General features: G+C 37.6%; 1 protein-coding gene across 6 annotated transcripts in view; it reads right to left on the bottom strand.

Moving 5' to 3' along the window:
- The window catches only part of ClC-c (chloride channel protein 3), a 350410-nt gene that overhangs the window by 239383 nt on the left and 95445 nt on the right, over window positions 1–15582 (bottom strand). For 3 of the 6 annotated variants that reach the window (XM_076213815.1, XM_076213816.1, XM_076213818.1), the window contains one exon: window positions 3821–3847. The exons of the other annotated variants lie outside the window; for them this stretch is intronic. In XM_076213815.1, the coding sequence (XP_076069930.1) occupies window positions 3821–3847 (27 nt within the window). The remainder of the gene's footprint in view (window positions 1–3820; window positions 3848–15582) is intronic. 6 annotated transcript variants of the gene reach the window in all.

The raw sequence follows: 15582 nt of genomic DNA, 5'->3' as shown, positions 1-15582 counted from the left end.
GTAGAAAGATGAGAGTAGTGCTCAGAGAAAAATATTCAGACTGGAAAGAGGTGATCAGTGGAGTACCGCAAGGATCTGTGCTGGCACCAATAATGTTTGCTATCTATATGAATGACATGGATGAGGACGTGAACTGCTACATGAGCTTCTTTGCCGATGACGCCAAACTGCTAAGGAAAATAGAAACTGATGAGGACTGTGAAGCACTGCAAGATGACCTAAATAGGGTATGGAACTGGAGTCAGAAATGGGAAGTGGACTTTAATACCAAGAAGTGTAGCATAATGGAGTTTGGAAAAAGCAAAAACAGAATATCAGGAAAATATACAATTGGAACCAAAGAAGTAAAGAAAGTAGGATCCGAAAAAGATTTGGGAGTAATTATCACGAACGACCTGTCCTATGATATACAGATTAACAAAATTGTCGGGGAGACTTACAATTTGCTAAGATCAATAAAAGTGGCGTTTACATACTTGGACGAAGACATGATGAAAAAAATATTGGTTACATTGATAAGGCCTAGATTAGAGTATGCAGCGACATTGTGGTCCCCCAGTACCAAAAAGAATATAAAGAAAATAGAAAGAATCCAAAGAGCAGCTACAAAAATGGCACCTGCACTTGCAAACCTATCATACGAAGAGAGATTGGCTAAACTGGAGTTACCGACACTGGAGCAAAGAAGAGAGAGAGGTGACCTATTGACCATCTACAGAATCATGAAAGGCACAGAGGTACTCGATAGTGAGAACTTACTTAACTGGGACAAAAGAAACACAAGAGGACATGGAAAGAAAATAAAAAAACATAGCTATAGAAGAGAACTGAAGAAAAACAGTTTTCCTCATAGAGTTTTGGACACTTGGAACAAACTGGACAATGAAATAGTATGCGCAAAAACCATTCATGAGTTTAAAAACAAACTAGACACTGCAAGATACAAAGGCGGGACAACACGAGCATAGCTCCCCTTCCCGCAAAATACAACTAGGTAAATACAACTAGGTAAATACATATATACACACATATATATATACACACATATACATATATATATATATATATATATATACAGATGCTCCTCCACTTACGTTCATTTGTTTTACATTTTTTTTTAATTTACATTTGAACTGACAAAAAAAAAGTAAAAAAATAAATAAATAAATAAAATTGTTGAGTGAATTTTTGAGTTTAGCGCGCTCTCCTTAGTATGAGACGTTCAAACTATACTTAAGCATGACGCTGCGTCTATTGTTTACATGGCACAAATGACAGACTGAACGTGCCTTGCCTCCTCTTCCTCCTCCCCCTCCTCCTTCACCATCTCACTTTATGTTGATTGAATTTAATTTACTTGAAACTAATGTTATTATTTTACAATGTTATGTTTATAATTAATGATTTAGGGGGTGTTTTATAAGATACGGTAATAGAATTTATGGATGTATAGTACAGTATGAACAGTCATACATTACTGGAATGTACAGTAACAACTTACCTTCATTTTCACATTACGTTCGGCCGTTCGGAACGTAACTAAAACGTAAGTTGAGGAGCATCTGTATATATATATCTTTTTACAACCACAAATAACTTTTAATTCCATGCCATCGCAGTCGAGACTGAAGAATCGCTCAATGGAGGCATTCATTGGAAATTGAAACGTGGACGACCCGAGGAGTCGAACCCAGCTAACCCGTAACAAAGTTACAGTGACTGAAACCAATGAAAAAGGGAGGCATGGTTATGATGTAACTTTGTTATGGGTTAGCTGGGTTCGAATCCTCAGGTCGTCCACGTTTCAATTTCCAACGAATGCCTCCATCGAGCGATTCTTCAGTCTCGACTGCGATGGCATGGAATTAAAAGTGATTTGTGGTTGAAAAAATATATTAATTGATCACTGGGAACCATACATTATATTGTAAACCTACCTTACCACAATTATTTCATCCACACATCCCTACCCTTCCTAAACCCACAATGCTCCACATCAATTACCCCCTTTGTTCCTCTCTTAAACCTCTTAATCAAAACAGTCCCACATGCCATTTCAACTAGTCAACAAACTTTTCCCAACTACTGTACATTCTACTACATTCCCACTTTACCTCTTTTCTTTTGTAAAGTGGAACTATACAGGTGCTCCTCTAGCACCTTCCCCTCCCTTAGATACACATTAAGCAACCTCACTAGCCAATCCATCATAACCATGCCTCCCTTTTTCAGACACTCTGCATGATACACATTCAACCCAGGTGCCTTACCAGCTCTTATCATTATCAAAGCTTCTTATACCTCATCTTTTCCTATATCTTTCATCTTCTCCCATCACACATCATGGAATGTCTGTTGAGCATGGAAGGGAGAAGGCAGGAGATAGGATGAGTGGAGAATGGCTGTGTAATATTATGATGCATGGAAGGGAGGGGCCAGGGGATGGGGGGTAGGGAGTTGTATTAATATTTTTACACAGCCTGAAGGGTTTTCTCCCTGTCTTCTCTTTTTCTACACGAGGGGATGGAGAGGGGGTTTGCCAATTAAGTGAGGTGGCCTTGGTGTGGATGTAATGTTGTGCTACAATTTTCTGACCCTGGGCAGTGGGAAGGATACAAGGACGACTCATCACCCATGAAGGGCTAAGATGAGAGGGAGGAAAGGGTGGTGGATGGGAGTGGAATGGGTAGGGCTAGATACATGCCTTTTGACTTGGCAACCTTTTTTATAAATGGGAAAAGCCAATGGTATATAGAGGTCACATGTCTTATGTGATAAGTTAAAAGATGAAGTTGATAGAAACTTGGGCCCAGTTCAGAGACCAAGTGTCAGTCCCCAAAGAGCTGCATCTCTTGATGGAGGTGAGGGGGTTCATGGGTTTCGAAATGGGCAGCTCTGCTGTCCATCCTACAGGACCACCTTAAATAGGAACCAATCACTGGTCCTTCCATATACAAATTGTCAATTGTATTACTCTATTTTCTTTTATCTATTTTTTTCCTATAGATAAAACTAAATTTGTACAAACTAAAATTTTAACAACATACCCTGAGCAGACTGTGCACACATGTACATAGCTAGGAACACGCCCAACTAAATTGTCATACTTTGCTATATCTGTGTTACAGGTTGAAAACTTAGCTTGCAAATTTTCACTTTTACAAAAAAATTTCTCCATTTTATTTATTGTTAATAATAAAAAATCAGCAATTATCAATTTACAGATCAAACAATACAGTTAACATACTAGGTCAATGCTTCAAATCAGATTATGTTCACATATAGACGTTATACATTAGAAGCCCGATTTAGTGAACTAATTTAGCCACGGGAGAGTTCATTAACTTGATTTTTTCCACTAAATCATGTGTTCATTATTGATGACCTATCTAATAAAAATTTCCAATAAATCAAGAAACTTTCTGCCAAATACCATTGGCCATTAGTAAGATATGGTACAATATGATAAGAAAAGTAAGAAAAACATATCATAGCAGTAGATAATGGAAAAGTGTCCAATTTAATTAACATCTTTCTGCTAAACCAGGATACTCCACTATTAATTTCAAACTTCAGTTAAATTTGGCTTCTGTTAAATAAGGAGTCATTTAATCAGATTTCTATTGTATACATACAAATTAATAAATCTAATAAAGTAATTCACAGCCAAATGAATACAGTATCTTAATTTTTTCTTTGCATATTTCTTCAACCAAATGAAGTTGCTAAATGATGTAAAAAGGATTTAATATATCTGTTGAAAATTAACATTATAAAATAAGCAATAACTTAAACGAAAACTCCACAAATATTGACTTACCCGATCCACCCGCAAATGACACGTAACCTAGCCCAGCACATGATGCACAAGAGAAGCAGGTGTAGATTGGGTGGTAGGTAAGGATAGAAGGATAATGATGGACAAGGTAGAACCACACAAAGAAGTCATTCATCCCATGAACATGGAGGGAGAGATAACAATGATGAATTTTTTTTGGTGATTATGAGGAAAAGAATTATATTTTTGATTACACATATTAATTAGTGATGTTCATTGCAATAGTTTCAAAGCATAAATTTACAGCATTATTTATGTATTTATCCACAAAATATATGAGATCAAGTTGTGTAATGGGAAAAGAGTTCAGTATTTTGCCAAAATGAGAATATAATTTTATATAAAAATATTTGATACATTGTTATAATATCACCATCATCAAAACATAATTCAAACAATCCAAGTACAAATTGATGAACATTGTAATCAATTAGTTAATTAAGCATATTTAATGAAGGACATATAAAGGATTTAATGGAAACATCCATAACAATAGGTTTGCATTGGTTGGTGAAGAAGGGTGTTCAGGATTTCATGGTTAGGAATGTGGAAGAGGGTGGGGAGAGGCAGAGAGAAAGAGGAGAGAGAAGAGAGAGAAAAAAATTATTTTTGATATAAAATATATGACCAGGCAATTACAAAATAAATGGTGCATTCACAACCTAAAACTGACTTTTAATCACTTTTTAATAAAAAAAAATATATATATATATATAAAACTGAAAAAACAAAACAAAATATATATACACTTGGGTCATGCTTAAAAAAAATTTAAACTAAATAAAAGCGAGTTCATTGTTCTAATACATTGGTAAGATGAACTGTAGATCCCACGAATGGAGAAAAGAATGTTGCACAAGGATATGCACATTACACTTTCCGTGATCCTCTTCAGTGTGGACCACAGATAGTGATCATAAGGTATCTTTGTATAGCATTCTTTTTCTCCAATAGTGGGATCTACAATTCAAATAAATAAAAAATTACTGATAAAACTATGAACAGAGAACATATAATAAACTATATCCCTGAATCATGAATACTACTATATCATGACAATACATAGGATGCAAGTGCATTGTAAGAAACTGGAAGAGTGAAAAAAGTAAGACTATAAAAATTAAGACAAAAGACTAGGTAAGGGAGATGATAAAGGAATAATCAACTCTGTAAACAGTATTTATCAGTTCTGTATATAAAAGCAGAGTACTTATGAAAGTAAAATTATGCTGGGAATTACAATTTTTTAAACCATAAACAAAATGATACACTGGAAAAATAACTGAATAGGATTTAAAACACAAAAGGAGGATACAGTAGAAATGATTGAAAAGTTGCTAGACATTAAGAGTACTTAAGCATTTAATATCCTTTTGAGAGGGAGAGATAAATTTACTGTGCATATGTACATACATATATATGTACGCAGACACAATCGAGCTATGGAACCTTAAACATCTCTTCGTATGTGCTCCGCAGAAGAGGAAAATTCTTGGTTATACAACAAAAGGAGGAAGCCTGGTTTGTATTGAATAGGAGGGGAGCAATTGTGAGTGTCCACAATGAAGTTTCTGCAGTGCTAATTAGACGTAATAAGAGAAAATAAAGGAAAACAATGAGAACTTTGAATCCAAAGATGACTTGACAGCAGAGACATCTAGGGGTGCCACACCGAAGTATGATGTAAACTGGCATTATGAAACACCAGCGGTAGGACAAATATATGATGAATCATTTTCAGGCTTTGGTAAGTATGAGAGAAGGAAAGTCAAATCTTAGACACAGAAAGGAAAATGAGTAAAAATAGAAAATGGTGGGAGAATGAAATCATGAAACTAAGGAAAGAAACTGTAAAATTAACCTCTTCAGTGCGGGCCAAAATTTTGCGGGCAGCATTAGCTGCCAGACGTACGATGTGTCGTAATAATACTCTCATCATAAAATATAGTCACCGCTTATATCAATTGTTCTCTCTTTCACCCGTGAATTTTGATAACCATAGAAACTGTGATGAAGACAATTTAGAGAGTATGTAGAAACGCAGGGGCAACTGCAATAAATATAATCAAGATGCCGATATGGCAGCCTCGCGTATCCACTTGCTCCTCATGCCACCTATGTATGTGGCACCGTATGGAAGGGGTTAATGGACTGCTTAGCCCAAGCTAACATTGAGATTTCCAACCTAAGAAAAACAAACTCAGAACTAAGAACCGCACTTAAGGTAATGAAAAATTATAGAGGTAAGCACGAAAATGAAAAGAGGAAAATTAATTATACTACCAATAGTGAAAATCTAAAAAAAAAAGGTAAATAACAAAATACAAGAAATGATGGAAAGAACTGAAGAAAACTTAGGTGAGGAAAGTATGCAAAAGATTAAGAAATGGAAGGAAAACACAGAAAATGCCTTTAAAGAAATAGTCCAACAACAGATGCAGGAAAATGCAAAAGATACAATCTTTCAAGTAATTAAAGAAAAGGCAAATTGGGTTCGAGATACAGTAGATAGAAAAAAATGTATTGTGGTATATGGACTATGGAAAAAACATGGTCTGGCGAGGTACATGAGAAAGAAGAAAAAGAAACAGCAATAGCAATCATAAAAGAAATAAAGGATGGTGATCAGGAAGTAGAGAATGATATAGATATGTATAGAATGAGACATCATTCTAAGGAAAGAAATCGACCCCTAAAGATAAAACTAAGATCACAAATGGTAGTGGAAGACATATTAGAAAAAGCAAGTTGGCAAGGAGTGAACAGTACAATAAGATATGGATAAAAAGAGAAATGAGTGTTGAGGAATTACAGAAAGAGAAAACACTATAAGATGAAGCTTGGGGAAAAAAAAAAAAAAAACGCGAAGAGAACAGAGACCAAAAGCAAGGAATTCTATTGAAGAATAATTGACATGAGACTGAGAAAATGGAGCATCAGAATGGGCAAAGCAAAAACAGAAAAAAAGATGGAGAAAGAGGAAAATTAAAAGTGGCCTATACTAATACTGACGGGTTGATTTCAGGACTGAATGAATGAAATGATTACATGTTAGAAGAAAAACCAGACATAATGGGAATTGTGGAGTTGAAATTAACCCCTTTCATACAGTGCTGCATACATAGGCGGCATGAGGAGCAAGTGGATACGCGAGGCTGCCATATCGGTGTCTTGATTATATTTATTGTAGTTGCCTCTGTGTAATGACATACTCTCTAAACTGTCTTTAATCACATTTTCTATGGTTATCAAAATTCAAGGGTGAAAGAGAGAACGATCGATATAAGCGGTGACTATATTTTATGATGCGAGTATTATTACGACACGTCGTACGGCTGGCAGTGGCTGCTGCCTGCGAGATTTAAGGCCCGTACTGAATAGGTTAAGGGGTTCAATACCACCCATTAATGTTGGACAAGGGTTATACAATTCGTGAATTAAAAACAGAAATGAGAAACAGGGAGGAATCATGTTCTTGGCCAACAAACACTTGAATGTGACAAAGATTATGGAAGATAAAAGCAATGTAGAACTGATCATGATAAAAGTTGTAGAAAAGGACATGAAAAGTAGAAAGTTCATGGTGATTTATGTGCCCCCAAAAACAAGCTCTTGGAAAGATAATGAGCATATGAAATGCTAGAAGATACAAGGCATTCATTAAATGAGATACTAATGAGCGGAAGTAACCTGGTAATTATGTGGGACATTAACTGCAAAGAAATTTGTGGGAAGCAAATGACAGTGAAAGGCGGAGAAGACTTGTGGAGTAATGTATTACTGGACATGACCATGGAATATACAATGACACAATGGGTCAATGAAAACACCAGATACAGAAGTACTGTATTGAGGAACCATTGAGACTAGATTTAATATTTACAACAGAACTGGAAATTGTGGATAAAATTAAATACAAGACACCACTTGGAAAGAGTGACCATATAATTATAGAGACTGAACTGAAGGAAGAAATATATATGGAGAGAAATGAAAAGTATAGGAAAGGAAGATTGATGTACAACAAAACGGACTGGAAAATTAAAGAAATGCCTTCAGAATGCAAATTGGGAAAAATTCTAAAAGAGACAAACGTGGAAGAGAAATGGGAAATCTTGATGGATAATTATAATGAAGGAGTGAATAGGCATGTACCAAGACAGAAACAAGAGAATGTACATTAAATGTAGGGGGGCGGGGGGGGAAGTATCGGAATATAGTTTTGGCAATAGAAACAGCTCAGACAGGGACTGTGGTAAGAATCACCAAAGCAGGTGGAGGGAGGATAAAATTAAAGTTTACTATACAAATAGCAGAAGCATAATAAACAAAATTGATTTGCTGCGAGGTAAAGCATGCGTAGAGAATTTTTATATTCTAACTATTACTGAATCCTGGCTCAACATGGCTGATAAACATTTCTTTCCAGAAATCAAAATAGAAGGATACAAGTTTTTTCACAAGGACAGGGTTGGCAGGAGTTGGGGAGGAGTAGCACTTTTCGTTAAAAATACAATAAACTGTATTATCAACAATTCGATTATGGAAGAGGACAGTATGGAATCTATTTGGGTGGAAATTATAGGCAAGAAAAAGAAAGTTATTATTGGCATCCTGTACAGACCTAACCTCAGCACTGAGCAGACTGATCCCCTGATTCATGAAATTCGCAGAGCATCCCAGTACAAAAACATTGAGATCATGGGAGATTTTAGTTATAGAAACATTGACTGGGAAATTTTAATGGATCAGGAAGCGAAAAAATTCTTAGATGTGGTGCAGGATAATTTCCTAAAACAAATTATTACCGATCCTATGAGGGGAGAAAATACTCTGGACTTGCTTTTAACTAGTAATGAGCACCTAATGAGTAACGTAAAAGTGGGAGATAGTCTAGGCTCTAGCGATCATCATGAAATAAGATTTAATATTATTTGGGAAGAATTAAAAAGTACGAATAACGTCCAAGTACCAAACTTCAAGAGAACCAATTTTGATAAGATAAAAACCTATTTGAAATTAAATACAAAATGTCATATGGATGATTCATCCATTACCTGTGTGGTCAAGAGTCAGGACATGACCAGGGGTCAGGTCACGACCATGGGTCAGGTCATGACCAGGGGTCGGGTCATGATCGGGTTGGGTACATATGCAGACTAGCCCAAAATAGCTTGACAAAGAAACTGAAAAAAGTATTGCTAAAAAGAGACAGGCTTATAAGAAATACAAGTGCTCGGGTGCACCTAATGACTATCAAAGTTATATAATAATACAGAGATTAAAAAAAAAAAAAAACGATAAATGAATATCGTTGATAAATCCAAAGAGAATCCCAAAGAATTCTATAGTTACATGAGAGATAAAAAGGTTATTAGGAATCACATTGGCCTACTATTATCTGCTGATGGTTTCACTTTCTCTAAAACACTTTATACACTGATGTTGGTGTGAATGAAAGGCTAGCAATGAGCTCCAAATCAGCATTTTTTTGCTAAGAACAAGGAAGTTGTGTTTTTCGAGAGACTGCTGTTAAAATAAGTATCCAGTTTGATATAATGTATTAACACACAAAATGGAGGAAGGAAAAGAAGAACAAAGGAAAATTTAACCAATGAAGAGAGGATTGGACATAGAGTCGAAGTTACCACTGAGGGTGATACTGAAAAATACTTGTTTGAATGATACCCCAAGGTCAACTCAAAGGTGGGAAAACAATAATTTTCAGGGTTTCCAAGAGAAAGAGGACTATAAGGTAAAGGTTTACATGTAGAAAGAGAAACTTGGTATAACAATACACAGATAGGCTATCTACAAAAAGCTAACGAAGAGATGAACAGAGAGCTTAATGATCTAAAAAATTAATTAAATATGGTTAGAAGTGACAACAAAAGAATGAAAAAATGAAGATAAAAACATAAATGAAACGTTGAAAAAAAAGAGGTCAAAGAACAAATACAAGCAGTGACTGAAAACATTGGTGAATCAATTAAAAAGATGGATCTCCTAGAAATGAAAAAACCAATGGAAACAGGAACAATAAAATCAGAAAATAACATTTAAAGAAATAGTACAATAGCATACATACATATACCAAAGGCTTTTTCCCCCTTACACGGGGGGTAGCCAAAAAAAGGCATAGAAACCACTCCCATCCATTCCATTTCCTATACATTTCACTCCCCTCCACCCTCCTCCCTCCCTCTCATCTTGGCACCTCCTGGATGACAGGTCATCCCTGCATCCTGTCCACTGCCCTGGGTCAGAAGCAGTGTCGCAAGACACAGCACATCCGCAGCAAGGCTGCTTCGAAAAATTTGGCGACCCTCCCTCTCCATCCCCTCATGCAGAAAAGGAGAAGATGGGGAGAAATCCCTTCGGGCTGCGTAAAATTTTTCTCATACCGTACATACTTCCACACCCCCCATCCACTCCCCCTCATTACACAACCCTTCTCCATTCATCCCTATCTTCTGTCCTCTCCCATCCTTCCTCAACAGACATTCCTCTCTTTTGTAATGCCCTTTCACCTCATCCATCCATCTCATCCTAGGACGCCCCCTCATATTCACTCCTTCCACAGGTCTTTTACTAATCTTTCCTCACTCATTCTTTCCATGTGTCCAAACCATCCCAACACTCTTTCATCAACCCTATCTCCAAGCTCCCTTTCCACCCCTGTTCTCCTCCTCACCTCATTTCTCACTCTATCTAGCCTAGTAACCCCCATCATACTTCTCAGACACCTCATCTCAAACACATTCAAACTCCTTCTCTCTTCCTCTCTTATGTTCCATGTTTCTACCCTGTACAGAGCTGTTGAGACAATCACTCCTTCATATAACCTCCTTTTACCATCCATTCCCATATGTCTATTTCTCATTACACTTTTTAATCCACCAAGGCATTTACTCGCTTCTCTCAATCTACATTTTACCTCCACCCCCACTCCTCCCTTTCCTGCCACATTCGCACCCAAGTATCTAAAACTATCCACTTCCTCCAGTCTTTCACCCTTTATGCTCACTTCCAGCCTGCTGTCACTCTCTCCCTTTGTACATCTCATCACCTTACTTTTCCCCACATTTATCTTCAGCTTTCTTCTTTCACACACCTTCTCAAACTCTGCCACTAACTTCCTCAATCCCTCCTCTGATCCTGCTAAAAGTGCAGTGTCGTCAGCAAACAACAGCTGGCTCACCTCCCACTTTTCTCCATTTTCTTTAACCATCTCAAACCCCTGACCACCTTTGCATTCATCTCTTGCATCACCCCATCCATGTTAAGATTGAACAGCCAGGGTGACATAACACATCCCTGACAAAGTCCCACCTTTACCTCAAACTATGCACTCTCCATTTCTAATCCTAACAGAAGCTCTACTACTCTCTTAAAAACTCTTGACTGTTCTTAACCCCTTCCATACGGTGCTGCATACATAGGCGGCATGAGGAGCAAGTGGATACGTGAGGCTGCCATATCGGCGTCTTGATTATATTTATTGTAGTTGCCCCTGCGTAATGACATACTCTCTAAACTGTCTTCATCACATTTTCTATGGTTATCAAAATTCACGGGTGAAAGAGAGAACGATCAATATAAGCGGTGACTATATTTTATGATGCGAGTATTATTACGACACATCGTACGTCAGGCAGCTAATGCTGCCTGCGAGATTTTGGCCCGTACTGAAGAGGTTAACAGCTTTCCACCTATCCCACATATCTGCAGTACCTCCCACAGTGCCTTCCTGTCTACCCTGTCATAAGCCTTTTCCAGATCCATAAAAGCCAAAAAAACATCCTTATCTTTTCCTATAGCTTTCTCACATATCTGTCTTACCACAAAAATCTGATCTACCCATCCTAAACCCACACTGTTCCTCACCAATTACTCCCTCTCTTCCTCTCCTAATCCTCTCAATCAAGATCCTCCCATAAGCCTTCCCAACTACACTCAACAAGCTGATTTCTCTGAAACTATTACACTCACACTTGTCCCCCTTTCCCTTGTAAAGCGGAACTATACAGGCACTCCTCCAATCCTCCGACAATCTACCCTCTCTTAAACAAACATTAAATAACCTCACCAGCCAGTCCACCATAACTGTACCTCCTTTCTTCAGACATTCTGCATGGCATCCATCCAACCCAGGTGCCTTACCTGCTCTCATCATCTTCACAGCTGCTTTCACTTCATCCTTCCCTATTTTTCCTCCATTTTTCTCACTCATCACTCATTTTCTTAGTGCTTCCCACTGCAACTACCTTTCCCTCCCTATCTTCCTTCACATTTAGCAACTCCCTAAAATACTTTGCCCACCTTCCTCTCACTGCCTTCTCTTCCATTATCATCTCTCCATCTGCACCTTTTACCTTTTCTTTACTTGATTCGCCTCCTCCTCCTCTTTTAATTTCCTTCCAAAACATCTTTTTATTACTTTCAAAATTTTCTGTCATACTGTCTCACATTTGCTCTCCTCTTTGCTTCCTTTATCTTATGCTTAACTTCCCTTCTCTTTACTTTGTACCTCTCATACAATTCCCTTGTCCTAATTTGTAGCCAATCTATGAATGCCTGCTTCTTCTCTTCTACACCCTTCTTTGCTTCCTCATCCCACCGCTCACTACCCTTCCTTCTATTTCCTCCCACCCTCCTTGTTCCACACACCATCTTTGCACACCTTGTGACTCCCTCCTTGAACCATCCCCATTCCTCCTCCACTCCTAGTTCTACTCTATCCTTTACTCCCTCCCACTCTTTCAGCTTCTTATACTGATTCTTTTTTTTTTCTCATTTAAGCAGTTCACTCTAAGTACCTCCCTACCTTCTGCCCTTTTCCTCTTTCTCCACCTATTCTCCACTCTCAATTTACCTTCCACCAGAAAATGATCCGATATTCCTCCACTCTCTCCCCTTAGGACATCTACATTCTTAACTCTTCCTACCATACTCCTGGTCACCACTATATAGTCCATTAATGCTCTATCTACCACCCTTCCACCCACCACCCTCTCCCATGTGTACTTATGCTTGACTTTCTTCCTAAACACTGTATTTGCTATCATCAACTCTCTAGACACATCACCATCAATTCTCCACTACAATTTTTACCTGGAACTCCATACTTCCCAATCACTCCGTCTATTGGTTCATTTCCTACCCTAGCATTAAGGTCTCCCAATACAACTGTATTGACATTTCTTCCTAATTCCTCTATGCAGTCATTTATATCTACCTAAAAAGCCTCCCTTTCTTCTATGCTCTTCTCACTACCAGGCCCATACACACTTACAAAAACCCACATCTCCCCAGCTTCACCTTCATCCACTTCAACCTTAATGAAACCTCCTTCCACTCCACTACCCGCTTACTTGTCTCTTCACCTACTAGTATAGCCACCCCTTCTCTCCCTCGTCCACTCTTCACTCCTGAGTACCTCCCAGCTACACTCCCAAACTCACACTCGCCCTTCCCTTTCATTTTAGTTTCACTCAAAGCCAGTACATCCATCTTTCTTCTCATAAACATACTGCCTATCTCTTCCCTTTTACTCTCCTCTGTACCACATCCACACACATTAAAAGACCCAAACCTTAGGGTACTGGTTGGAAAACTCCCAGACCCTCTTATGCCTTTACTTTTGGGGCTATAGGTTGCAGGACTCCTAATCCCATCCCCCATCCTGTTTTTTGTCACCTTTTATGACTCAAGTGGAAAGACTTGGTGGTAGCATTCTCTTCCCCCACCACAAGGTATGCAAAATAAGGAAATGAATATTCAGAGAAATGGTACAGGACAGTAACAAGAGGTTGGGGGACAGCATAATAGAGGGACAGTCATAGTATAATAGTGTCAGCATTTCTATATGAACAGAGCTTTCCTCTATCACAAACAAAATGATGTGTGGCTCTGGTCTGTAGGGGCACCCCATATAGACCCTAAAGTATCAACTGCATGCTACTTTGCCACAATAACATGCAGCCAATACCCTAGGTAGAGAAAAATGCTAAAGAAATGATAATTAGAGTAATTACTGAAAAGGAAAAATGGGTAAGAGACATAGTTCATAAGAAAAGTCCATTGCAGTTTATGGTATTAAAGAAAAACATAATGTATACAAATACCAAAAAGAAAAAGATGGGAAAGAAATTGCAAAGGCAATTCTGAAAGAGGTTCAAGAAGAGGGAAAGGAATTAGACAAAGAGATTGAAGTACATAGGATAGGACAATACTCTAAAAATCAATACACTAAAAATAAGGTCTCAAATGATAGTTGAAGAGGTACTATCAAAAGCAGTAAAGTTGGCAAATAGTGAAAATTACAAAAATGTATGGATAAAAAAGGAAAAGTGATGAGGAAAAAGAGAAAGACAGAAATGAAGCAAATGAAAAAACAAGAGAAGAACGGAGACTGAAAAGAATGATTTTTTTTTGGAGAGTACTGGATCTGAGGCTGAGAAAATGGTACATCAAAATAAAAGGAAACATAACCAAAAAAGAGAAGAAAAGAAAAAATTAAAAATAACATATACTAACACAGTACGATTTCAGAACTAAACAAATTAAACAACCATCTGTTAATAGAGAAACCAGACATAATGGGAATTGTAGAGACAAAAGGTCCACTACCATTAACTACTGTGGGGCAAGAACTGTAAAACCACTGGCCGAAAAATAGAATAGTGAAACAGGATGGAGGAGTCATGATTTTGACTAAGAAAGGTTTAAATATAACAAAGATAACAGATGGAAAAAATAATGTGGAATTGATAATGATTAATGTTTAAAACAGAAACATTTAACCCCTTCCATACGGTGCCGCACACGTAGGCGTCATGAGGAGCAAGTGGATTTGCGACGCTGCCATATCGGCGTCTTGATTATATTTATTGTAGTCGCCCCTGTGTTTTTACATTCTCCCTAATCTGCTCTTAATCCCATTCTCTGTGGTTTTCAAAATTCACGGGTGAAAGAGAGAACAATCGATATAAGCCGTGACTATATTTTATGATGCGAGTATTATTACGACACGTCGTACGGCTGGCATTGGCTGCTGCCCACGAGATTTAAGTCCCGTAGTGAAGTGGTTAAAGTAGAAAATTTATAGTAATATATGTGCCCCCAAAAACACAGGCTTGGACAGATAGTGATCATTCCAAAATACTGGAAGAAATAAAGAATGCATTAATTGAATTATTGAAAGGAGGAAACATAGTAATTATGGGTGACTTTAACTCTAAAGAAATATGTTGGGAAGAAATGACAATGAAAGGTTTGTAAGAACATCTTTGGTTCTACAAGTAAGGTGGATCCTATCAGAAGCATAAAAGTCTCCCTTACACATACTGTAGCGAAAATATGCGAAAAAGCTATCAAAAGTAAATGGATTAAACACTTGGAGGACAACAAAATGCTAAATCCAAAACAATTTGGATTCAGAAGTGGAAGATCATGTGCCACAAACTTAATATGCTTTTACTTGAGATTAATAGAAAAAATTCAAGAGAGGGATGGATGGGCAGATGGTGCCTTCTTAGATTTACAAAAGGCATTTGACAAAGTACCACACAAACTGCTGCTAAAACAATTGAAGCGATAGGTGGAATACAAGGAAAGTTATTGAATGGATGAAAGATTTCTTGATCGGTAGAAAAATGAGTGGTATTCAGAGACAAGAACTCAAATTGGGAAGAAATGATAAGTGGAGTCCCACAAGGCTCTGTATTGGCTCTGATAATGTT

Source organism: Oratosquilla oratoria, chromosome 32 (assembly GCF_046742065.1).
Source record: "Oratosquilla oratoria isolate Oo_2021 chromosome 32, ASM4674206v1, whole genome shotgun sequence".
Classification (NCBI taxonomy): Eukaryota; Metazoa; Arthropoda; class Malacostraca; order Stomatopoda; family Squillidae; genus Oratosquilla; species Oratosquilla oratoria.
The sequence above is the reverse complement of the archived record's forward strand: the minus strand, read 5'-3'. Positions and strand labels throughout refer to the sequence as shown.